This window comes from Pieris rapae, chromosome 18 (assembly GCF_905147795.1).
Source record: "Pieris rapae chromosome 18, ilPieRapa1.1, whole genome shotgun sequence".
NCBI classification, from domain to species: Eukaryota; Metazoa; Arthropoda; class Insecta; order Lepidoptera; family Pieridae; genus Pieris; species Pieris rapae.
In genome coordinates, this window is record NC_059526.1 from 2,005,050 (window position 1) to 2,031,744 (window position 26,695).

Genomic DNA, 26,695 nt, shown 5'->3' on the forward strand with positions numbered 1-26,695 from the left:
TCCTGTTCAATTATGTTTACGCTGTGTTTGAAAACAATAATCATAATTGCTCATACAAATCAGTCCACATAGTTTTAAAGCAAGTCTTCTTCGTCATCTGTCTCTTTCCTTCGCAGGTTAAACACAATTTGACAGAAAGAGACAGAGTACCTTAGAGTGCAATTAGACTGATAAGTATTTATGAAGGGGTTAATGTGAAACGTTGCGATTTAGTTTATTTTTCCAAGTGACCAAAAGACCTTTGCGAGAAATTCATTTGTGTCCTTACTTGTCCTTTGATTTCTTAGACTCAGGCTAAAATCGCCTTTTCAAGTTTTCAATCCCAGAAATCAAACTGTCGTTAGCTTCGCAAAGCCAGAAATACTTTGTACTACTACTATCTTCTTACTAACGCAGTTCTAATATGTTGGTGACGTGACCTTGTACAATTTTATGTGACGTCACGCTTGCCAAAAGCAGTAATGGCTAAAAAAAAATATGGTGCTCTGTTGACGCATTTGTCTTAAAAACAATATTGTTAGTAAATTGTGATACATATATTTCTAGATAAATATTTATCGTCGATCTTTTAGTTGATAACACTGCTACGTTGTTGTTAAGTATTAATTTATTGTTGAAACACTAGTTAAGACCTACACGTTTGTTAAGTTTCTACGTTTTCGAAAAATTTATTAGTCAAGACGTCATACCACCGGACTGTCAACATCACTGTCACGTTTCAAAGTTTGACATTGACAGGTCTTGATATGATAAAATGTATGAATTATGTGTCGCGTTTCACAGCTAGATAATGTAAATAGTATTATCGAACAAAATATAAATTGTATTATTAGTTGTTGCAATAATTTAATAGGAATTTGTTTATTGTTACGTCAAAGTGGAAAGAGTATGTCAACCTGTATTCCATTTAATTTGGGCGTTATAATATATAATGTCATCATAACGATACACATTTCTTTGTTTTATTGCAAAAAATGTATTTTTCCGAATACTTAGAATACCGAATATTAATGTGAAAAAAAACTAATATACTTTATATTATCTGAACCTGAACTCTTTCCATTTCTAGCTATTTTATATGCCTTTATAGTATTATATAGTCTTCCACTGAAGTTTCGTAATTTTATAGATAAGTTGTTTAAAATATTTCTTTCGATGCGAAACGCACAAACTCAACGTATGAATGAAATGTGAGATTATAAAAAATGTTGAAGTACAAAAAATAAATCAGGTTTTACCAATATAACACCCGTCTTTTATTTCACATTAATTATTTAATAATGATAGTTATATACACAACACGAATTCAATATAAGTGAATCTCTGCATCTGTGTTAAAACCTTTTCTTTGGTTGTCTGTTCCGTATCACTTGCATAATTTCGCCGGTGATTAATAATGGCTATTAAAGTCTTGGAGCTTGAATTAATATGACAAGATCGATATATATACATATATATATATATACAATATAGATAATGAGTTGCTTAAAGGAGAGTTGAGAATAATTGTTTGTTAAAAATTTAAAGTTACTATTTTACCATGCGAACACAAGCCGAGCAAGACATTTGATTAAAAAAAGTTCTTAATTAATGGCTTTATAATAATTTTAATCATGACTGCAGATTTATAAATTTATTCCGTGATCTTTTTTTTCTATAGCAGGTGATCAGAATGCTGTGTTTGACACTGTAACTTCTGGGTAAGTAGTCACCATACGAGTAGTTACCGAAAATATAACACTTATACATGGAAATTAATCCCAAAATATAAAACCCCTAAACGAATATAAACTTATAAAATTTTAGTAGAAAAAAAAATCTTCGTCTTGTCATTATTGCCGACAAAATCTTATCGTTTTAGAGAATTAAATCAAATTTCAACTATTTACTGAATTCGAATTTAGAACGTAATTTCTTAGGAGAGTTTATACTTTATTTAATATACAATCAGTAAAACATGATCAAAACTAACTGAACTTCATGTAATTTATGTTGTAACAGTTACAAAAGGTTGAGCCTTTTGTAACTTTTTAAGCCATCTTTTCAATTCACATTCCATAATGCCCCTTTACGAATTCATAATCTATTTGACCATGCAAAAATCCTTATTAACTCAAACTGTCGCATGCAAAAACCAATCGTTAATTGTATTCGGGCACACTCCTGCCTTAGAATAATGACTGAGACTTGAGCGAAATGCATTTTTCCCCTAAAAATAAAACTTGCAACGATTATTTTTATTCATCGAGCGCGGTAACAATAGAGCGTTTCAAATTTCGTAGAAATTTGCGTTTTTGCATAAAATGGTACCGCGGGCGGCGCGTGCGACATTAAGAACGTGGTGACCATCATTTCCATTGAAATGATTGCGAGTGTCGGATAGTTTTGTCTTTATTTTTTAGTTTAAAATCGATCTTCTCAATATCAATTGCCGAAATCATTTTTTTTAATATTCGCAAGGAATTTATGTGGACTGGAGTGTTTTATAGACACAATATTTAGGATAACTATATTAATAAATAATGATGAAACGATACTTTCGACTTTTATGTATAGGTATATTAGCGGAAAAACCCTGTTTTTAAATTCTAAGTATTATATATAATATTGTTTCAAATTTTAAATTTAAATTTTCTTTAGTCATTTTTTAATTGTATCTTTGTCTATTAATGTACTTTCTTTTTTCTTTTCATATATATTTATTGTGATGTATTCAGTGTTGGCTTTCTGTATTGTCTTATTATATCCAAATGTTAAATCTGTAGGATTACTTATAATTAAATAAATAAGTCATGTTTTGATTTTATCATGAAAAAATTTAAAGCAAAAGGCGATAATTTACAACAATATGGTTACTCTAGTCTATTGTAATTGGAGTATATTGCAGGATTCGATTGATAAAAGCGATACATTTTGCGTTTTTTCCACAAATTTAAATAAAGTCCCGTTAATAATAATATATTTGCATGGGTCGCCTTTCACAAAGCGTATTTTATGACCAGAGGGTGAAAACAAAAAAAAATGTTGCATAGAAAATTAATGCATATTTCAACTTTTTGCAACTGCACAACTGTTTGAATATTAAACTGTAGAACAATATTAAAAATATATTTTTGTTACGTTTACGCAATAGTATTAACGTGCAAAATTTATTAATTAAAAAAATTAATTAAATTATTGTAACAATTAAAATAAAACTCTTAGAGAATTTTCATTTAAAAATTAACTCAAACTCAATCTCAAATCTTTACTGCATTCCTTATGTTAATATTTTATACGTGACACGTTATAATTTATTACAATAAGAACATTGATGAGGCACAGCAATATTGTGAGACGGCATACTACTAGAACATAGTTAATTCTATTCTTATACATTGCTACTCTTACAAGATATATTATTCATGTGATGTACTTGCTATGGCTTCACATGCGAAAAGGAGAATTTACTTAACTTTTATAAAGAAATTAAAGCCTATCGGTCAGATACTCTGGAATAGTGTACTTAATAACATTTCTTATTCATTTCTTTAAAGATTTGGTAAAACGCTTTATAATTTAAAATTCCTTGATTTTGTTAAAGCATAGGCACTGCTTTTGTTGAAGGACAAATTATAAATAAATAACCAATATATATTAGGCTTATGTTCTTAATTATTTATTACAAAGAAAGCGTGTCATTAGAAGTGGCAAGTGGCGAGGCTTATAGCAACGTCCACAGATAAGTGGTGATTTTAGAGACATGGAGGGCTCCCAAAAAAAAAAGAAACGGTAGCACCGTTTTTATTTCATCAATCCACTAAGCGTATGGAGCACTCCGCAAGCGAATGGGGCAAGCCAAGGCCATGAACAGAGAGGGTTATAAAAAAGCTGTCCCGATCGACAGTAGTGAAGGTAGCTAGGATACAGGATACATAGGATAGTAAGAAAAAAAATTATAAATAAACTCTAAGCTGTGTATTATTTTATTGTAATTAGAAATAGAAAAAAATGCACCAGAAGATCCCCACATCTCTACGCAACGCCAAGTTTTAGACCTCTTCTCGACAGGTATCCGGTCCGGACATATTATACTTGAATGATCTTCTTTTCAACTTCAGTTCTTATCTGTTACAGTCGAACTCAACAATAATAGTATAAAATATACTCTTTGGCATTATATACATGACAGCGTCAAGTTAATATGTTTTGATTTAGTTTAATTTTAATTTTTATATATTATGACGACGCCTATACCCGCCCTAATCGAACCTAATACAGAACTTTTAAAGGATCTTGTTGAATCGCCACAGACTCAGGTAAGTCCTTCTTTACAACGAATAAGATATAGCCTAGAGGATTTCAACGTATTATAGGATGCCTAAAACCCTAAAGATTTCGTTATATACTAGGATTTGGATGTAAATGAAATTATTGGGAAATTTTTAAAGCATATTTTACTGCGGTATTTGAAGTCATGGTCTGCATACAAACATAGTGATATAAATGAGACAGTTACAAATGTGATTTAATAATATTGCAACAAAAGTAAGAGTAATTAATTTAGTTTATTTATTAACTATACACATGTACAGAATTATAATGGTCATTATTAAATACACTGACGGCCTTAACGCTTGCGAGCAATCTGTTCCAGGCAACCATTATGAGAAAAGATAAAACATATATTTATTTCTTATTTTTACAGTAGCTGAATATAATAGAAAACTTAATAATATAAAAATAAACTTAAAACACAATAAAACAAAACAAAATAAAAAACCTAAAACTTTTAAACTAATTGTAAATAATACAATTCTTGCAATAACATTCAGGTCTAGATTTCTTAGATGCTTTAAATAGTCGTAAAGTGAGAATAAGAAAGTATTTTATGTTATTGTGTCATTTAAAATTTTTAATTATCCGTTCACAAAGTTGCCGCTCCCCTGATAGATATACAGTACCTGGATGGCCGAGCTTTGGTCGGTATTTTTATTTTTTTATAATAAATAAAATAATAAAACAATTTAAAAAAATAGTATTACTATTCACCGATAGAGGTCAGGAAGATTCATTTTTCAGTTTAAATTGGGACTACTCAAACACCACCTTTTTGTTATTTTCTATCATTTATTCCTAGCTAGATCGATTTATCGCCCCCGAAACCCCCCGTATACTAAATTACATGAAAATCGTTGGCGCCGATCTCGAGATTCCAATTATATATATATATATATACAAGAATTGCTCGTTTAAAGATATAAGATAAGATAAGATGTAAACATCGCTAGGTATGAGTTAGACCTGTGTCCGCCAAGCCTATAAAACTAATGGACAACACAGATATTATAATTATTAATTTGTAAACAGATAGAGCCAGAAGTCACCGAAGAAACACCAAATGAAAATCTACTCTGCGATTTGGCTGAAGTCGACCGTTTATTCATCACAAAACGTCTTCGAGTAAAAGCTGTGCTCTTTTTGAGAGGCAAGAAGAATCGCTTTTCTGTCAGGACACCAGACCGTAACCTCGTCTATACGATTGAAGAGGAAAATAGGTATACAAGCCTTATAACTTTTAACGTTGGATTTCGGGTCTTGGTTTTTTTTATCTTGATAAAAAAATCTTAATAAACAGGTATTATTATTAAATTATTATTATTAAAAATTATTATGCGGAATCGGAAATATTTTTTTTAATTTTTCAAAAGTTCTTATTTTGTTAAAAACAATTAAAAATTTTAACCTGCACCAAAATCCTTCCAAAAACATTTTTCTAGAGGTGATTCCGAATCGAATGAGCCATCGCTCATATCTTTAGGACCTTTATCGCAATTTTTTTTTGAACTTGTTGACTAGACTATCTGTGTCTGACATGCCGTCAACGTTTTCAGCCTAAGGCAAGCCGGTTTCCTCACGATCACCTTTATTCGAGCGAATGTTAAATGTGGACGTAGAAAAAGCTTCCATTGGTGCACAGCCGGGGATCGAACCTACGATCTCAGTGATGAGAATCGTAGGCTGAAGCCACTAGGCCAACACAGCTTTATATTCTGCCATGATATTCTATTATTCTGGTTGGTTATTCCCAGCTGGTGGGTTGGCTACCTATGCTACGGCCTGCGTCCACTACAACTACGGGTCTTTAACAGCTCCTCAGAAGAGGTGATGAGGATTAGCCGTCCCTACGCCTGTACTTCTAGAATATTCCCTTGCCAGTTACAGAACATACAGGTGCGAATGGATATGTTATAAAATTTTACTATTGCTGTATAAGGTTTTTATCGAACGATTACTGTTTCTGGTTGGCGCACACTAAGTCGATTTTTCATTAATAAAGGAAGATTTAGGAAGATTTCAGTTATTTTTATTGGAAATAATAAAAATGTAGGCCCTTATTATGTTTGTTTATCATCAATAGCGATTCAGATCCTGACGATTTTATATGCAATTTTGATAAAAAGGGAAGTACTCTTTTATTATGGCGCTGCAGTCTTAGGATCACTATGACCTTAATATAACTAGATCAGATGTCCTATATTGAACGGGACTCTCCCTCTTTCTAATTACGATTCCCCGAAATGAACCATGGGACGCAAAATTGTCCCGTTTTCAGAAACTAAGCGAAAATTTAAGCAGCAGAATTAAAAAAAAAGTGCCATGAGTTTCATTCTTATTTAAAATCGTCACCAATCACCATCTCTATACAAAAAATATTGATGTACTTGACTATTGATTATTGATTGTCGAAAATTAAATCTATGTCCCGTCAAAAAATAAATGGTTTCTTTACATTAGGATCATGTGGTACACATATTTAATATTTCCATCGGGGTTTCTGTTGGCATCTCTACTAATGGAAGTGATAATTATAAAACTGTAGTAAATGATTTAGAAGTCCCGTTACTCTAGGTATGCATATGTATATACTGTATTTTAGGTATTTTCTCCTCCCGGAAGAAAAATCGGAAGTATTGAACAACAGTGGGCACCAGTTAGGCCGATATACCTCGTTCGAAAACAAAATGGCGATGCGGTGTTTTGGATACAAGGTCTGTTTATTTATTTCAAAATCCTACATAAAACAAAATTAATATAAAAACAAACAATTAAACAAAAAATAGCCAAAGATGAAATACATTATACTTATATACATTTACCAAAAGGAAAAATTAAAAAATCAATACATTTAAGTATTACTTTGGCTGTGTTGAAGTATAAAAGTGAGGGTATCTACGTGAAGGTGTGTATGGGGTATGCTGATAATACAGGTCATTTTGCGATCCTATAAATACACCTTTTAACCATATTCCGCGATAGCTTAAACAAGTCAAGGCTTAAATATTGGTCGTTGATATGTCCAGGCTGCGCGATACAATACTTTTTTTTTTAATTTGTCATAGTGGTAGGGGAGCCCACGATGCTAAATGGGGATTTACTCGAGCGTCGTGGAGACCTATTGGGTTGCAAAGCTTAGATGATAAGAAGAAAAAAATGTTATATGATATATACCTTTTCATCGGTGGGGAAAGCGGCTATAGATGTTTAAATATGTAAAAAAAAACTGTTGCATGGACATACTCGAGCGCGTCAGATATTGATAGCATCAATGTCCTACGTATTTTTAATAATGTACGTATGTTAATCTGATCATTTGAATGATGGGGGTGGTTGTATGTAAGGGTTAAAAATTAAAAAAAAAAAATTTAATCGAGCGCGTCAGGTTTTCTAAGGGGGTGTTAAGTGCACCAAAAAAAAAGCTCTCATTCAATAATCTGACGATTTCGAGCTGACGCAAACTCGCAGCCATTATTATAATGTGCAAAAAAAAATCGCCATTTTGAAATACTCGAGCGCGTCAGATTAAGATATATATGGTTCAGATTCATATTCTAAACGTACTGTCTCATAATCTGACGATTATCTAGAGGGATTTGCCTGATCTGACAAAAAAAATATTAGAAAAACGGTTCACCCTAAAGGCCATGCCTGCAATTCCATTCCTGGGCGCTTAAAATTGTACTTATGAGCTCGCTGAGTTCAAAGAAATAATATTTCTATGCTTTTGAGTTCTCCCAGCTCGAAAGTCTGATAGAAGTTTCATAGAACACTATTTTTGAAATTTTCAAACCCCAATAACTTTTGAATGGATCAAGCAATTTTCCCGCGGTTGACGGCGATCGACGCATTTTTTAAGCTCTAATTATTTAATTTCATCAAAAACGATAATCCGATATGAAATGTCGAAGTTATGTGATAGAAACACTTTTTTCGGTTTTCTTTCGTTCACGATATCTCTCGAACGAATCAACCGATTTTCACCAGTTTGGTGGCGATCGACGTCGTTTTTCAAGCTTAAAGATGGATTAGTTTTTTGAAGTTGATGGATAAAGCCGTTTAAAAGTTTTTGCAAAAAAACACTTTCAAAAAAACAAATTGTTATTTTATTAGATTTTTCAAAATTTCTCAAAATCTATCGGTCCCCATCGGTTCAAATTCACATGAAATCTAATTTTGAGGGAAACGCGGAGAAGGAAATGTAGGCATCACGCAGCTGCACGCGTTTATCGCACGAACTTTATCGACGAAATTTTGTTATTTCGGCTTGCGGAAATCGTCAGATTATATATTTTTCAATATTCTTGAATTATTTCATTCAAAATAAAAAAAAAATTAGCTACGCTCGAGAATGTCAAGATGACGTTTTTTTTTTACAACTTTGCTGCCCTCCCCTTTCTTTACGTCACTCTCAAATTGTCAGATTAGTGGAATATACACTTTTTAGGATGTAATTAACTCACACTACCTTAATCTGACGCGCTCGAGAATGTCTGATGATCAATTTTTTTTTACTAATCTGATCCTGTATCCTTCACGGGCGGCCTTATATATGGGCCTCATATTTGGTGGAGGTACTTAACCGGGTACAAGGTATCCCCCTGTATATTAATCTGCCGCGCTTGAGTAAATCCCGAAATCCCCTCTTGGGCTCCCCTACTATAGTCGGTGTTGATGTGAAGAACATGAAATAATGCACAACTACGAGTCTTATTATTGGTGTTCTTCTTATTTGTCACTAACACACTTTTTTAAACGTGTGTTTATTAACCCTTTTGTTATAAGTATAAGGAGCGTGTTAAGAAGTAAGTGAAAAATGTATTCAAAAAAAAAATCAAAATCAAAATTCATTTATTCAGTCCAGATGCGACCTAAGGCATGCTTGTGAATGTCAAAAACGTTTACAAAATTCGCGAAAGAGCAAAACTACGCCATCCGTTCGCAAGACTACCAGGAGGTCTTGTTCTGAGAAGAACGGGCAAGAAACTCAGCAAGTTTATCCTCCCTTTACATACAATAATTCAAAAGAAAATGTCATAAACCACAACGTCATTTAAGTTACATAAGTAAAAATAAAATACAATCTGTTCTGTGATTTACCACATTCACCATTACATTACATTCCATTACATTACATTACATTCACAACACTTCAAGAGAACAAAGCATATTATAACAATTTAATTAGACCTATTGCCAAGCGTTTTTATCTTCTAGGTAGTCATTAACTGTGTAGTAACCTTTACACATATATTATATATCATTAATTCAAATAAATCAATAAACATCATTAATTTAGTGTTTACCATGTAACGATTTAGCATTTAGCTTCCTAAGAAAAAGAAACCCCACTACAGTAGGTTTGTTTCGCTGTTTAAAAAATGTTATATTTATTTCAATATAAGGACAACTGTATTTTGTGTAAAATTATAATTAAATTTGTATTCTGCAGTTTCACCGAAACGAACGAGATTGTTTCTATTTTTCTTGTCACTATAAAGCACCATTTCATATTAAAATATTATCATAAAAGACGATTTCACATATATTATATATCTAAAGAATTTTCATGTATGTATAATTTCATTATTCTTAGTTTTATGATATGAGTCATCAATATTCTTAGTTTTATGGTAGCACATCACTTCCATTTCCTTGTGTATAGGTGTTGCTTCAAAAAGCAACAAACTTTTGAATCAATTCAGAAGAAATAGATCATATTCTAGATTGGCGTCCAATTTTAATCTATAAATAAGACCAGCCAACTTAACAAAAGACCTATTGTCAACCGAAAAGAATTATGTTCGTCGATATTCATATATCCAATAAATATGCTTGAATTGGAAGTCGGTTAGGAAAAATACCAAATACAAATAAGTAATTTCAATTGTATTCAAAGCGAACGAGTGAGTAGGCGTGTAATATTAGTCAGAAGAACTTATCATTTAAGGATATATACAAGGAATATTGCTTACTATCAATATGACAAATATATTTGAGGTAATATGAGTCATGTATATTCTTGGTACACTCTAGATTTATTCATTTGTCGTTTCCTCTCAAAGTGGAAGGCTTTTTCAAGCCCTTAATTATCGTGATGAGCCTGCCCATTGGTATAATCCCACCACCTCGAACATTTGATCCTACCCGTAGGGCTCCGTCTGTTGTCTTAGGTCTCTTGTTGCAGGCATCTCATACTTATTTATATATTCACTATTTATGTGTTAGGGTATATCTGTAGGGCTTAGGATCCATAGAGTTGTTAGATTATTACGTCTCATCCCTCTCATATATTTAGTCGTCTAGTGCAACTTGCTCATACATACATTACATATACTATACAGTTACTCCTGTAATACATATAAATTTTAAACACACATTTCACAGACCACTGTCTCGCCAACCAAGCTAAACCAACTAAAAATTCGATTAGTTTGACTTATAAAAGCTGTCATATAAATTTGATGGCGCGTTTCAGGGTGTGACTGCATCGTACTGATTGTAGCAAATAATAGGTAAACCATCTAAAAAGGTACGTGGAAAGGAAAACTATCCGGCAGTGCTCCAGTGCCCATGCGTCAATCTACTTGATGTTCTGAGGCGATATCAACCGACTATTCATACCGTCAACGAAACCTAAAAAAGGGCACACATGACAATGTATGGAAAAAATAGCTGCATAGATTAAAACGCAACGGAACGTTCCACAAAAGAGCGTTTTTCTAGGCAGTTTCTGCCGCGCACCACCAGTTTGTGGAACCAAACAAAACTAAAGAATTTCCGCATCAATTCGACTTAGGGTCCTTCAAGAAAAGAGCGAAGAAATTCTTAAAAGGCCGGCAACGCACTCGCTAGCCCTCTGGCATTGAGACACTCTCAATGGCGGCGGTAATCACCAGATGAGCCTCCTGCCCGTTTGCCCCCTGTTCTATAAGAAAAAATAACAGTCTTTAAATTTTTTTACTGGCAAATGGTTTTCTTCATGTTCAGTTTAAGAAATAGTCTGTAAAGATTTTACTCTATTACTGTTTAGTGTTGGGTTTTTTTCTACATATATGTATGTAGTATATATGTATATTGTATGTGATGTATTACGAGCCAAATGCAACATATCTCGTCTATATTAATCTAAATAAGTAACGCATTGGAGTTATCGGTAGCTTATTTTCTTTAGTAAACAAATATCTAATTTAGTTTATAATTACTGTACTGTGCTTTTTTGGTTTAGGTCCACACATAGCCGCAATTGTCCACTGATGTGACAATTAAACGCAGCATAACCTGTGATTACAGTTTACCAATTAGATGAAATCGCTTAAAACGGCGCATTTACTAAATAGGTTTTATATTTATCTATTCATAAGTTTCGTAAATCTAACCTACAAATTTGATACATTTGAGATCAGTTGAAATAAAAATATTACAGGACCGCGTATAACGATAAGCTTCTTTCAAGACTTGCAATTCAGGATTCAGAAGATGGACGGGACTCACGTCGGTAGCTCCTGCAAGCGTTGGCAAGGACTTCTGCATGCTATGTTTTTCGCCCCACTTCAAGATAGGTAAATTTTCGAGAGCAGAACAGAATGACTTTTATAATACTAGAAATAGCAAAAGTAACTTTCATTTGTTTACGTATGTCTCCACCTGTTAATTTTTGTATCCCTATCGCTCCTACCAGTTTGCAAATAAATAAACGCGACAAAACAAACTCATACAAATTTAAAAAATAAAAATCAGTGACGCTGGTATAGGCAATCTAATAGGCAAGTAGGTAATCAGCCTTCGACGTTTATAGGTTTTTTTACAATTCAATTGTAAAATAAAACACAGAGAAAAAGTCGATTGTTTATAGAGAAAGAGTCGGGGATCGAACCTGCGCCCTCAGGGATGCGAGTCGCACGCTGTAGCCACTTGGCCAACCCTTACCTATTTAGGCATACATTTATTAAGAGCGGTGCGACTCGGCAAAATTTCTGATTAGCTGTATACACTGTTATAAGAGAGGCGCTGGACAGAAACCGCTGAAAATACATAGTCCGCTCATGATGCATCGTTGCTGACCACAGCGTTGCATTTTAATAAATGTCTCCGAGTATCGCCATATGATGATTGAGTGTAACTAAAAACTATTTTTAGGTATGGCGTCGCTTTCGAAAGACATCTCGACGTAGAAGATAAAGCACTATTGCTTGCTGCGACTTTGTTAATTGAATATATGTATTATGATGGATAATTTTGTAATAAATTATTGTCTTGTCCTATTGTTAATTTTTTTTTACATTTAGCTAAAAGTACACAGGGGCTAAAGTTTTTCTTAGGGGCTAAAATTTTATTTTATTACTGTTTTATTTATTACTATTTTATTTTATCAATTATTTTTGATATTGTAAATACTGTAATATTTCATTAAAATAAAGCATACCTATAATGTAATTAAAACACATGGAAGCAAAAGAAGCTATTTACTTACAAAATTATTAATCTTTGCAAATATGAATGTATTGCTTACATTGAATCCCCTTTAGTACCGGACATTAATATTAAAATAAGGGGACAATGTCGTTATACTTTAAATGCATTTCCCTATTTTATCGAAAAACATCGATTCCCTTAAAAATTAATGTCCTGCACCCCTATTTGCATTGTATTAAAAACTTTTTTCTCCCCGGCAGATGGCCGTGGTAAATGGCGCGAAATTTTGACAAAACGTATAATTTTCGCGCGCGACAATGACAGCTAGCCGTCAAAAAAATCCCGCCACAGATAAAAAGCTAATGTCGGTTTATTGAACCCTTTTCCAAAGGATTGAATTCAATTAAATATAAAAAGTTGTAATAAAGGGGGAGTTTTTACAAAAATCAGGAAACGGGGTTCAAATGAATGTAGGTCACTGTGTATTTGGAGAATTAAGTTTTTTTTTTAGTTTTTTCGTCGCGCGTCTGACACGCTTAAGCAAGGGGTTAATAAAAGTTGTTTAGAAATGATTTAGAGATTCTCGTAACGAATTTATAAAATTGAACTTTTGCTAAAAAAAGGCAAAATGGATGTTTTTGTAATAAAAAGTAAGGGTGAGAATGTCAAGATTGTGAAATTATTTCCGTGATTGATTACATATTGTTTAAATTTAGTACGTGATTTATCATTTAATATATCCTTTATATATACATTATGTACACAGTTGTATCGTCCTTTTTAATAACAATTAATCATAATTTAGACGATGTGATACGTATGAAGATTTCAGCCATGAATTTGCGTCGAAATGTACGTAATACAGATAATATAACCGCATGAGCTTAATATACCTTTAATCAGCTCTGTGGTTTCATAACTTTTTACACAGAATGCGTCATTGGAACCTCATCACTGACACTAAACATTATTAATCAATTGTATATAGATGCAATGAATATTAAACTTCGCGTCTTTCATATTCGCCCTAAGATCATTCTTGGCCGAGATTGTGACCTTACTGTTTATGTAGGAGGTCATACTTATGTTTCTTTTTCTTGCTCAGGTTTTTTTAGTTTAGTTGGTCGCCATCAAAAAGCTGTAGCTATTATTTTAAACAGCATTTCATTAACATTGCTTAAAGAAAATGTTTCTTTGGAAAATTGTTTCTGGTAATTAAAAATCCATTACACTATTACGAGTCCAGTTACGCCCCGAGACGTAGGCACTCTCTTCGACTGTTATTTGTTTTATAGCAATTAACATTTCAATATTCGCTTATTTCTATTGTTACACGAGTGTTATAATTTTATAATATGTTTAATTGAAAATATATAATATTTTTATAAACTAATTAGAAGTAGTTCCTTTGTGAGTGAGTGACTGTTTAAATGTAGTAATAAATTATATTTATTTTATTTAAAACTTCCCTCGCCGTACAGTATAAAATGACAAATTTAATAATGAGTACATTTATATCATGAAATATTTATATTATGTAATAATTCGGATATGTTTTATTTAACTTGATAATAAGAAGGAAGTTATACGATTAGTATGTGCACTAAACTTAATTTGTTTATTAAAATATTTATATTGTATTTTCGTGTATATAATATATAAACATTGTTTGTGCATGCTGTCATATATCATCAAGGATAAACATTTCTTCTAGTTAATGCAATGACTAATTACTAATTTAATATATTTTACGGCGTAAATACATGCATATAATAAACATTAAATGATTAATTATTGAATACTAATTATTGTTATACGCCTACCGCAAAGTCTTTCCTTATGTGACACGAATTCTTATGCTATTATTCATTTGTTTACAATTACGTAAAAATCTTTTGAGCTTCTAGTCAAACACAACATTATATTTAAATTCATACAGGACACAACATACAAATACATTAATTTAAATTGTGTTCGTGTTGTATGATGAAGAGCATATATTATATTAAAATTCTATACACATTGCAGTCATCCACTCGACGACGCTATTTTCACGTTTAGTATAAAATAATCCTGAATTTTTACGTTTTAATTTTGTTGAGTAAAATCCATTTATAAACAATAGTAAATAAATCTTTAATTCTCCAGTTAACTTTACTATCTGATGTGACAAAAATATTTATCAAAATTATATAAATACAAGCGACGCATCCCATTACTTAGCCCAGTATTTATTTCATATGTAGCAATAAAAATCCTAAATTAAAAACATACCGTATCGGCCTATGGCCAGGGTTAAGTTGACGTAATGTTGACATCGTCACGGGTTTAACCCTCGTGTTACAATGTTTTGCAATTTTTTCATCATTTAACCCATTTTTCAACAATTCCTCCCTTTTTGTAGTTTTCCTATAAAACATTTGACAGATGCACTACAAAGCACCCTCGGATTTTTAATGGGTGTCGCTTTTTTAATAAAACAGGGATTTTTTGTATTTTTTTTATTAATCTAAAGCCGACAGTTGACGCGGATATAATCTTTAATTAAGAGTATTTTTTGGCGGGAACGTCAAGTCCAACTTTGTGTTCTATATTGTAATTATGTATTGGGATTATAATACTGTTTTAGTAGTTGTGGATTATTTAATCGTGTAACCCGACATTGCAGTGTTGCCTAATTGTTTCAACTTGCGACTCTCATCCTTGAGGTCGTACGTTTGATCCTCGGCTGTACCAATGGACTTTCTTTCTATGAGCGCTTTTTACATTTACCCAAACAACCAACCAAAACCAAAGGAAAGCGACTTACCTTAAACACAGAAAACTGCTCAGGGCTGATCACCTACTATTAGATTTACAAATGTTCATGGAACACATACCTACAGAAATTCTAGGCATAGGCTTAAAAATATTGTAGTGCCCCTAATTTTTTATTATTAAACAATTTTTTTGTTGTTCTTTCCTCATTAAAACGTTAAATTTGTTTGCCTACCCATTTTATGTATGTAATTTTTGTAACTACTCAATATGACTTTGCTATGGAATGGAAGCCTGGTTATAAATATCACAGATTCTTACTTAGTTTGGAAACCAGTCTCCCAATACCGTCACAAATGTAATCTTATTTATTGTTGTAAATGTTATATGGGAGAAAAATAAATAAATAATAATTATTATATTAAGCAATTAATAGTAATATAAAATTTTCAAATAGATTTTTTTGTGATCATACTAGACGGAGAATATGTCTTATTTAATAGTCTTCATTTGATACTAATAACTGAAATCAATTAAGTCAATCTATTTTTTTTCCATTACATCAGTAACATCTCTGCTTATCGCGACTTCATTGTATTCCGGTATATGACTCTGTATGACGTAAGAGTATCCTAAAACATGGTTTCTTTTGCGTTCAAGTTAATCCATCATAAATTGACGTTTTGTCTTACTTTGAATTCAAATATCTCCTTCAAAGGCCTTTGGTTAGGAATCCCAAATAAAATTTCTTACAGCTATTCACTTGTGCATTTTTTTTTTCGTCAAACATGTATAATTTTATATTCCAGTTTATTTTTTTTCTTTGCGTCACTCTATGTATAAAACAAAAAAAAAATGAAATATCGCGTTATTTCCGCGTGCGAGTTCCACCATGGCAGCAGTGCTGCAGAAGCGACTCAAACGATTAATTCAGGGGTCATAGATGAGACAATGATAAGTTTTTTTATTTCTCCAATCATATTCTGACCTATGGCCACAAAATTATGTGAATGTGGGCGGTGTCGCAACAGAAAACATAGTGCGTCTTTGGGCAAGGACATTCATAACAATTGAAAAACACAACTATTTGTATATTTAATTTATTGAATACGGTAGAAATGTTTCGTAGTATTGAAAACAAACAACAAACAGACGGATCTAGGAACATATACCGACGGTACTTTGATACGCAATATTTGGCTTATAAATAACTGTATGTATAATACTTTGAGTAGTATTATTATTGTATATTACTAAAATTTATTTTGCTAACATTGATTCATATAAATACAGATTTAGACATTAAATAAACATTGTTTATCTTTTGGATTACATAAAAGCTAAACTGCTGATAACTATTCGAGTTAAACAAATACGTCTTATAGTATGAAATAGGTATCAGTGTTTTAGTTTAAATAGTTTGAATAATAAATTAATCAGTGGCAATACAATCTGGGCCTCATATTTCTGTATCTGTTTCATTATCATTTGTCACACGTCGTCGACGTTTTGGGTCTAAGGCATTCCAGTTTCCTTACGATGTTTTCCTTCACTGTTAGAGCGAATGTTATGAACACAGAGTCCATTGGTGCATAGTCGGATTGAAACTCATGCATCAGATCGCACGCTAAATCCACCAGGACAACACCAAATATTGCGTAACAAGCACAGTTTAAGATTAGGCCCGCCAGGCCTGGATATAATTCTCTTTATATTTAATATTACCAATACGGACGCATGTTTGGAAGATTAGGAAATCTGTATGAAAATATCGTTTATTCATTTAAGATCTTCAGTCCATATCGATAAAATTGGAAAATACATAAAATAATTTGACTAGAAATAACACAGATTTCTTTGAAAGTAAATACCATTATATACAGTCGCACAAACTTAAAAATAGGGCTAGAAACACATTACAACTAAATTTAATAGAAATGTCATCGTTCAACTATCATCATAATTGATTCGTATTTTAATAATTAACATCTGTATAATTCAATAATGATAAGATTGAACAATTTATATCTATTTAAATATATGACTTCGAGATCTTTGGTATTCATACTAAACACTTTAAATATGATTTAATAAAATAAATTGCTTAATTAATATATACTATTACCTGCCGTTATCAATAGTAAATTTATTGATTTTCCATTATTAGAAAACTATATTTTTTTTGTATTTGAATGGAATATATTAATTATAAGATCTAAAAAGTGCGACTGTATGTGAAAGCGCTGTACCCGAGTGAAATAATTACATCTAAACAACTGTTGTATTCCTGTATCTACGCTTAACATTAATTTGTACTGTAATTGTCTATCACCAGACGCCGCTGTAATTCTTAATCAATTTGTACTTTTAATTAAACTATATTGGTCATCCACTCGAGGTACAACGCAAGCGATTGAACACAACATCATTTTCACTACATATAGCGATCTCTGTGGCCATACGAACTTTTTAACAGTAAAAATCGCGTCTCCAAATATGGTTCTACGCACCCCAACAAAAGTTCGGACACCTATAGAGATCGTAACCACGCGTACTTTTTAATTTGTTATTATTTAAAACATTATTAATATAATTTGTTGTATTGCGCGACTGCGTTCCGGCTCCGAAGCGAGTTTTGTCTATAGGAAGACTGTTAGGAAGGTTCAAAATACCGAAGAACGTTTAGTGTTGGCAAAGGAACTTGTTTAGGAACATTTAATTGTATTTGTTTGCGTCATTCTTACTAGAAAACTTAGTTGATTGTAGCAACGCGAACAATCCTTACCGTTGCTACCGTATCTGGTGTTGAATATAAAAGATGTTTTCTTGAATGACACAAAATTCATACTAAATGACGAGTACAATAAACTGTGGGACAACCTGACCGTCATGTAAATCGTCAGGAAGCCTTCTCTTCGCAGCCGTTCCGCAGTCGACCTCTCTATTTAATTAAATTACATCTTACGTACATACATAGGAACTTTTTTTAGAAGCTGCATGGTTTGTACAAGCTATCCTTCACAATGATCTACTAAATAATATAAATAAACCTGTTTTCAAAATTGGTTTTTGAATATATTTCTGAACAAGTAACTGTTTGGATATCTCTTTTACGATAAATTATGAAATTAGAAAAGATTCAGTATTCGTGTCTTTATCGTTATTTTGGAAACCTATTGGTTTAGCGATAACTTGTTTTAACCGTTTTTTTTTTCCTTTATTTGAATTATGACGTTTATCTACCATAAGAGAGATATCCAAACGCTGCAATAACAGAGTAAGTAATAAATTACAATAGAAATAAATTTAAAATAAGGCTCGACCGACGACTACGAGGTAGGCAGAGCTGAGCTCGCCTCCCCAAAACAATGACCCGTATTACTGATGTGTTACACAACAAAACCGCTTGGCCGAGCCACACCACATCTAAACAGAGTTTATACTAAATTACGTTTAATGTTGATCACTGCCCAATAGTACGTATCTTTGTGCATTACTCACTTCTAGACAACAATATATAGCTAACATGAGCGGCCTCCGTCCGCGGCGATAAGTTTACTTTGTACTTTAACTCCAAAATATATTTATACAATAACAGCTTAGAAACTAACGTGAGGTAGAACGGTTGTCGCAGTACGTGTGTGTGGCACCTGGTTTGTACTGTGGGTGAGATCTGACCGCGGCGCGCTGTCGTGTCGCAAATCGAAATCCAACGTGATGTAGCGTACAACATGAAGGCGCGCTCGGCGGCCGGTGGCTGTCGGGGCTCGCCCGGGTGTTCCTGTGCCCGCGAGGAGCTCGATCAGTGATCAACATCGCACCGGTACTACGACGCTATCGTAATTACGCACTCACCGGAATACGTATCGTTTAAACTTTAAATAAACTTATCCTAGGGTGTATTTCTTCTCCTGATCGAAATCGACGTTTCATAAACTCGTCTCGGACCGACCCAACGTCGAGGAGATAATAAAACCGATTCATAAGCGGCAACGTTTCATATATCACCCGTGAATATAATTCTCAATATACGAATTTAAATCAAAAAAGAGCAGGGGCCGCCGCGCGTTGTGGCGCTCAGGCGGCGGCCGCGGACAGCTCCTCAAGAACGATCGTCTATCTCTCGGCAATCGCTCGAAGGCACACAGCGTTAAATGTAGTTCAACAGTTCGGCGATCGAGCGCGCGTCCGCGAGCGATGTAGTCGACGAACGCGGACGCGCGCGGGTCGGACCGTCGCATCTAAACTGCAATCCGTCGTCAAGGCACTATCGTCCCAGACAGCACCTTGATAACGGACTGCGTCCGTCTACTCGCGACGAACTAGGCAGGCGTTAGCGTGAGCGTGACGGTGGCACGGCGAGTAGCACGGCGGCGCACCGGCAAGAACACGAGTGCCGGCAGGAGACTCAGCGCGCCGCCCGCCTCCTCTAGCACAAAGGGTTGCATTGTAAGGGGCGCACGTGGCGCTCGTGGCACCGCCAGTAGCGCACCTGCGCCGCCGTGCGTCGACCTTACATGGGCTTCGAGTGCTGCAAACCCCTCCGCACGAAACTCACATCTTGAGCAAGAGTATGCATCACCGTCATTTTCCGCCTCAACTTCACCAGTTTCACTCGGCTCAGCACTACCCTCCTGCTCCATTTCTCCACTCTCTTGTTGTTCATTAGCGCGTTGAATGTGTGCTCGCTCGTGAGCAAACAAAAAAGCGAGAACGTCGGTAGTGAACGGGCAGTAGGCGCACGCGTATGGTTTGTCGCGTGCGAGGAGGTCTAACGGCCGCGGAGGTAAGGGCGGCGGTGGAGGTGGTCGAGCAGGTGGAGCATGTTCAGCTAGCAAATGAGCTCTGAGCGCACGTGGTCCACGGAAGCGCCGGGCACATAGCGGACAGGGCTCCGAGGGAGCGGCGTTTGCGGGAGCGGGAGGAGCGGGAATGCCATGCGTATTATGTTTATGTACGCGCAAAAAATATTTACTGCACAACTCCTTATGGCAAATATCACACGTGACACCTCCTAACTGCGTCCCACTTTCCAACGAGATACCATGCATACGTTGCATATGTGTTCGCATAAAATACTTATTGCATAACTCTTTGTTGCATATCTCACAAAAACTCGAGCCTGCTCCGCCACGCCTTTCATCCTGGGGCGGGGGAGAAGATGAAGGCGGTCGAGGTACCTCGTTAGGCTCATCTACCAGTCGCTCTGCTGCAAGTTCATTTAGTTGTGATATCATAGTTTGAAGCTTGCGTAATTCTTCACTTGCAGACCCAGGTGACGCCGCTCCCCTCTCTTCGACTATCAAATTTAGAGGGCTTGTTTGACTTTCTCGTAACACAGTTTCTAGTTCTTCGCGATCCTCGCGCTCCTGTTTTACTTCAGGAGGATCTTCGTTATCAAACGGCGGCGGTAGAGATAGCGCTCTCGGGGGAGTTTCGATGTGAGGCGATGTCTGTAAAATAGGTATAGATGGTGATGTACCTGCTAAGGGTGAAGTATCCATTGCAGGTGAACGTAGTGGAGGAACTCCGTGTCTTCTCTCTCGATGAGTACGCAAAAAATATTTATTACAATACTCCTTGCAACAAATTTCACAAAATGCCTCTGGATTTGTTACGCCAAGTCGTCGAAGTACATCGGGTTGGAAAGCAGATTCGCGGGCTCGTCTCGCCGAGTCAGGTGTTAGACGGCGTGGTGTTCCACCAGATTCTTCATCTGAAGCACGTCGAGGAGGTGAAGTTTGCTGCATTTGTGGTTGAAATCCAGGATGATTTTGGGGCTCGCCATCGTAAATACCGTGTTTATTGGCTCGATGCGTTTTTAAGAAGTACTTATTGCAGAATTCTTTACAACACAGATCGCAGTATGCTTCAGGGTTGAAGATCCTGGGGGGGTCGTGTCGAGGTAGCAGACGAAAGGCAGCAAGGGGATCAAACGTGGGCAGGGTGAGTTCACCAAAAGCCAGCGCGCTTTTATATATGTCGGCCATTTTTGCGTGAAGATCGATTGGCGGAGGTTGGGCTCGTGCCGGCGCTGCTTGCTTGCGCCGCTTGCGACCTGGACTGCCACCGCCTTCGCCCTCGCCGCCGCTGACCCCAGGACCGCCACAGTCGCGCTCGCGCTTCACTGCCGGCGCTACCGACATGGCGTCACCGCCGCATCTGAAATTGATATGAGACAAATTATACTTCTAGTTAGGTACTTTTGGAGGTATGAATTATGTTGGTTTATCGTTAAAAGATCTTACGTATGTTAATAAATAAAATCTGTGGCGCTACAACCCTTTTAGGTTTTGGCCTCAGATTTCTGTATCTGTTTCATGATCATTTGTCAATCTAACAGCCTCCTGTGCACACACGCCGTCGACTATTTGGGTTTAAAGAAAGAAAGATTCCTCACTATATTTTTCTACACCGTTTGAGTGAATGTAAGTACACAGCCGGAATCGAACCTACGTCCTCAGGGATGAGGGTCGCACACTGAAGACCCTAGGCCATATTAATAATACAAAATCTAATTGATGTGATAACGTTTTGCTAAGCTATTAGAAATCTTACGATATTAGATATACATATTGTAACAAATTTTAAATATCTAAAATATTTACTATTTACGATGAAAAAGTTCATATTACAAGTCATGTTTTCGATCAATATAGTCCAAAAAGTTTACCTCAATTATAACCAATCATAGTGGGTCATCACAAAATGGGTACGAAATTATAACGTGCCATAAAATACATTTACGTAATCCGTAAGAAAAATCTTTAAATAGCATTAACGAAAATGTATATTTAAATATATAAAAGTTTAAATTTAATCACTAGTTATGTATTTCATCATATGTTCATTGTTTTACATAATTATGTTTATTTATTTAAGATTAAATAGGCGTTTGAGTACCGCAGTGAGATTTAACTATGGAGAGGGAGAAATAATTAACAAATCGAATGACCATTGGGATTTCAATTCAATATACTTAATTTTATTATTAACTATACAGCTGCAGATTATATTTTAAATGTGTATATATTTACATATCTTTCATTGAAAATGCGCTAATACATATAGATAAACAACCCAACTCTATATGAAATTACTAGCCGCATTTGCTACTATTACTTTTTGCTTTTATAGTACAGTAAGCAGGAAAACTTTTCAATAGAATTTAGTATCATATATATTTTTATTGTAATCCTTTAACAGACATAAACCCTTTTTTATTTTCATAAAAGCGTATGTTTTCCTAAGTAGGTGATTCTAATTGGAAACCTCACCTGTCTCTGTCAGTAAATTCTGAATTTTCCTTCATTTGTCAACTTTCACCACTGGCCACCATTATTTATAAACGTCACATAAAAGTTCAACTGTCCACAAAACAACCACGAACTTAAAAAAAATTCGAAATTTGAAAAGTGTGATCCTAAATTCGAATTAATCGGCACGTGCTACTGTCTGCGCGTGCGCTCAAAACTGGTGTGTTTTAGGTAAAAACGGTGCAATGTGTCTTTTTTTGTAGAAAATAGCAAAAATCTCACCCCAACGGGGCTACCCCTCGATTTGATTATTTCGACAGGGGCCGGTGCATTATCGGTAAAGCTAAGGCTACATGCCGCAACGTATCTAACACTGATAACAAATATATTTATTAACCGACTTAATATGACGTTGGAATAAAACTCACTAGTCTAGTGCCTACACTATTTTAAATTTTTTTTCAATATCTTTCCTAAAAAAAGTTTATAAATAATGATTGATTTCATTGTTTCCAAAAATTTTAGTTATTGTGCATTGTACAGTAAATTTCTGGGTTAAACTTTCCAATATGACCCGTCGATTTTTGAGGTTTTTTTGATGGGAGATGGAAGAGGGGATGGAGAAATACCCCCTGTGTCATTCCCAACCTGCGGAAACCCATAGTTACGGAGATATTCATATTTAAAATTTTAAGGCTAGAATGGTAACAATTTAGAAATGTGTCCCTGAATTTGATAGTACTGATTATGTAAGTGTCTCTTTACCTTTAATGGAACACCTCCAAGTTATTTTTTCTGCCGGAGTTCCGTCTAAATATTAATAAAGATTATTTAAACCTGTATAATGTATAGAAATTCGTAAATAAATCGTACACTTTCCATTGCTTATTTTTTTTTATTTTCAATTTATCCCTAATGGGAAAGGCAAAGGACTTTAGCCATACAGATTCCATTAGTTATTAGAGACGTGACATTTTGCCTCAAAATCGTTTTTTTAATTTGTCGATAGTTTTTTTAGAATAAAAACTTGAATTTTATTCAAATATAATATAATAATATGATATAAATATTAGTTTTTTATATGTTTATTGAAGATTTCAGAAACAGTTCTTAGAAAAAAGAAATTCATATACTAACCTAACCTAACCGAACTAGATAATCATTCGGTTTATGAACGGCTCCGGCGCTACGGAAAACGCAGCCCCTCCACCCTTGCGTACCAAAGCACAGGCATTTCATGCCTGTGCTTTGTTACAGCGGGTGGGGGCTGCTCTTCCTCCGCGCCTCCGATTATTTATATACACTCTAGGGGTAGGGCAGACAAGACCACGTGGATAGTGGGGTGCTCTGATTCCGTGTTGGGTACTTTTAGGTTATTAAATAAAATGTTATTAAAAAAAAATATTCATATACCAACCTAACCTAACCGAACTAGATAATAATTCGGTTTTTGAACGGCTCCGATTATTTATATACGCTCTAGGGGTAGGACAGACAAGACCACATGGATAGTGGGGTGCTCTGATTCGGTGTTGGGTACTTTTAGGTTATTAAATAAAATGTTATTAAAAAAAAATATTCATATACTAACCTAACCTAACCGAACTAGATAATAATTCGGTTTTTGAACGGCTCCGATTATTTATATACACTCTAGGGGTAGGAAAGACAAGACCACGTGGATAGTGGGGTGCTCTGATTCGGTGTTGGGTACTTTTAGGTTATTAAATAAACTCCGATTATTTATATACACTCTAGGGGTAGGAAAGACAAGACCACGTGGATAGTGGGGTGCTCTGATTCGGTGTTGGGTACTTTTAGGTTATTAAATAAAATGTTATTAAAAAAAATATTCATATACTAACCTAACCTAACCGAACTAGATAATAATTCGGTTTTTGAACGGCTCCGATTATTTATATACACTCTAGGGGTAGGACAGACAAGACCACGTGGATAGTGGGGTGCTTTGATTCGGTGTTGGGTACTTTTAGGTTATTAAATAAAATGTTATTAAAAAAAATATTCATATACTAACCTAACCTAACCGAACTAGATAATAATTCGGTTTTTGAACGGCTCCGATTATTTATATACACTCTCGGGGTAGGACAGACAAGACCACGTGGATAGTGGGGTGCTTTGATTCGGTGTTGGGTACTTTTAGGTTATTAAATAAAATGTTATTAAAAAAAATATTCATATACTAACCTAACCTAACCGAACTAGATAATAATTAAGTTTTTTGATTACAAATAATTAATTTGATCATAAGTTACAAATAATCTATGGTCCATATTGGAAAGTTTTTTTTTTCATTTCATCGATACGTCAAATTTTTCGAACCCTTCACTAATCGATACGTGAAATGGTTGATGTTTGACATCAGTTATTTGTCAAATTCATTGTGTTATGGCGTGTTATGGAATGATATTTGTCCATTTGTATGGAAAGTATAAATAAATATATCTCATGAACCGTAAGTTTCCGCAACTTAATACTTTACAAAACGCTTTCTTATGGTGAGTACTATCTACAAAAAAAATTTGAGCATTCAAATCGACGGGTCATATTGGAAAGTTTATCCAATTTCTGAATCTATTTTTTAACTATTCATATACTGCATGCTAAACATTACGAGGCGAAAAAAGTGTTTCATATGAGTTGATTTTATTTTCAATTAAGTAGAAAATTTAGCTGCACGACTCTGACAACTCAAACATTGTGTACTTACTAAAACCCTACTTAATGTAAATATAATATCACGTCATGTAAGCTGTCCCTTATAGCAAACAATTCACGATGCTTTCCGAAAATTTGGAAACACTATCAAAAGGGCGCGGCAGTGTAAATACATCCATCTCTTTCTTACAGAACACTATTCCCATTTCTTTTAAATATCCGCTATCCCGTTTCCACATTTATGATTAAGAGTAATGGTGTAATAAATTTAAGTTCAGCCTGCTTTCAAATATTTTCGCTTTTCCTTTAAGAAAACACGAGAAAACTTTCGCTTTATTATTTGACGTATAAACAAAATGCGGGAGCTTGTTGGCGCCATTTTTTCATTATGCTTTTTTGTTGAGTAAAAAGTTTTTATATTAAGTTGTAAAGTTAAATTAGTTTAAGATGTTTTCCGCTATGAATTAAATGAAAATCGTTTTCTACGATTTCTGTTTGATTTATTTAGACGGCTTTTTCTTTCAAGCAACGTAGTGAATTGTTTCTGGCATGTCGTTGAAAAACTCTGTGAACGAAATCATTCTTTATAATTTTTTTATTTATTTCCTATATTTTTACTCAAAAATCAGATTTTAAACCAATACATAAGAGTGTGCGGAAAGAGAAACGTCTGAAGTGTCAAGACTTTTTTGTTACATTGAACAATGTTACGTAATAATATTTCGACATAAATTATCTATTGTTTATTTTTTTAAATAAAGTACATCAATATGAAAATTGAAATAGTCTGTTCTCTTTCAGCAGATACTCTAATTATGTTCAAATAAATTAAAATAAAATAACATATTACGTAACATAAGATCATCAAGGTATCACTTATTCCACGTCATTAAATTCGAACCTGTAGGGTTCAAAATGTATTATGTTGAGTTGCGCAATCCTTCCTCGTTTCAATAACGTACGAGACGTATTCACACTTAATTTCATCAACATCACCTTGATGGCTAGAAATCTGCCATAGTCCGTTTCACAAGGCAATTTTTTAGCAAACTGTGGAATCGACTCCCGGTGTGAGAGATACGACCTGCAACTATTCAAAAGCCGGAAACGCACCCACTCAAATTAGGTGTCCATTGGCTGCGATGTAGGTCCCGCAGCATCGTTTGCCTATTATATAAAAAAAAATATAAAAAAAATAATAATAAAAAATGTTTGTACTACATTTTTTCGATAAACTTTCCGTTTGATGTGTGTGTCAATATTTATTT

General features: G+C 34.4%; 2 protein-coding genes across 2 annotated transcripts in view; one reads left to right on the top strand and one right to left on the bottom strand.

Annotated features, from left to right (window-relative positions):
• Positions 1 to 4,181: 4,181 nt before the first annotated feature.
• On the top strand, positions 4,182 to 12,547 carry LOC111004277 (phospholipid scramblase 2-like; the record flags this gene model as incomplete). Its single annotated transcript, XM_022275247.2, has 6 exons — positions 4,182 to 4,298; positions 5,350 to 5,537; positions 6,072 to 6,213; positions 6,920 to 7,031; positions 11,744 to 11,879; positions 12,457 to 12,547. Coding segments are annotated over exons 1-6 (747 nt in total), but the record flags the coding sequence as incomplete, so codon positions are not given.
• Positions 12,548 to 17,639: 5,092 nt separating this feature from the next.
• Positions 17,640 to 26,695, bottom strand: part of LOC111004287 (zinc finger protein 628-like) — a 38,766-nt gene continuing 29,710 nt past the window's right edge. Inside the window, exon 2 of the mRNA XM_045632207.1 lies at positions 17,640 to 21,651. Coding sequence (XP_045488163.1) covers positions 19,812 to 21,635 — 1,824 coding nt within the window. The 5' untranslated portion in view covers positions 21,636 to 21,651 and the 3' untranslated portion in view covers positions 17,640 to 19,811. The remainder of the gene's footprint in view (positions 21,652 to 26,695) is intronic.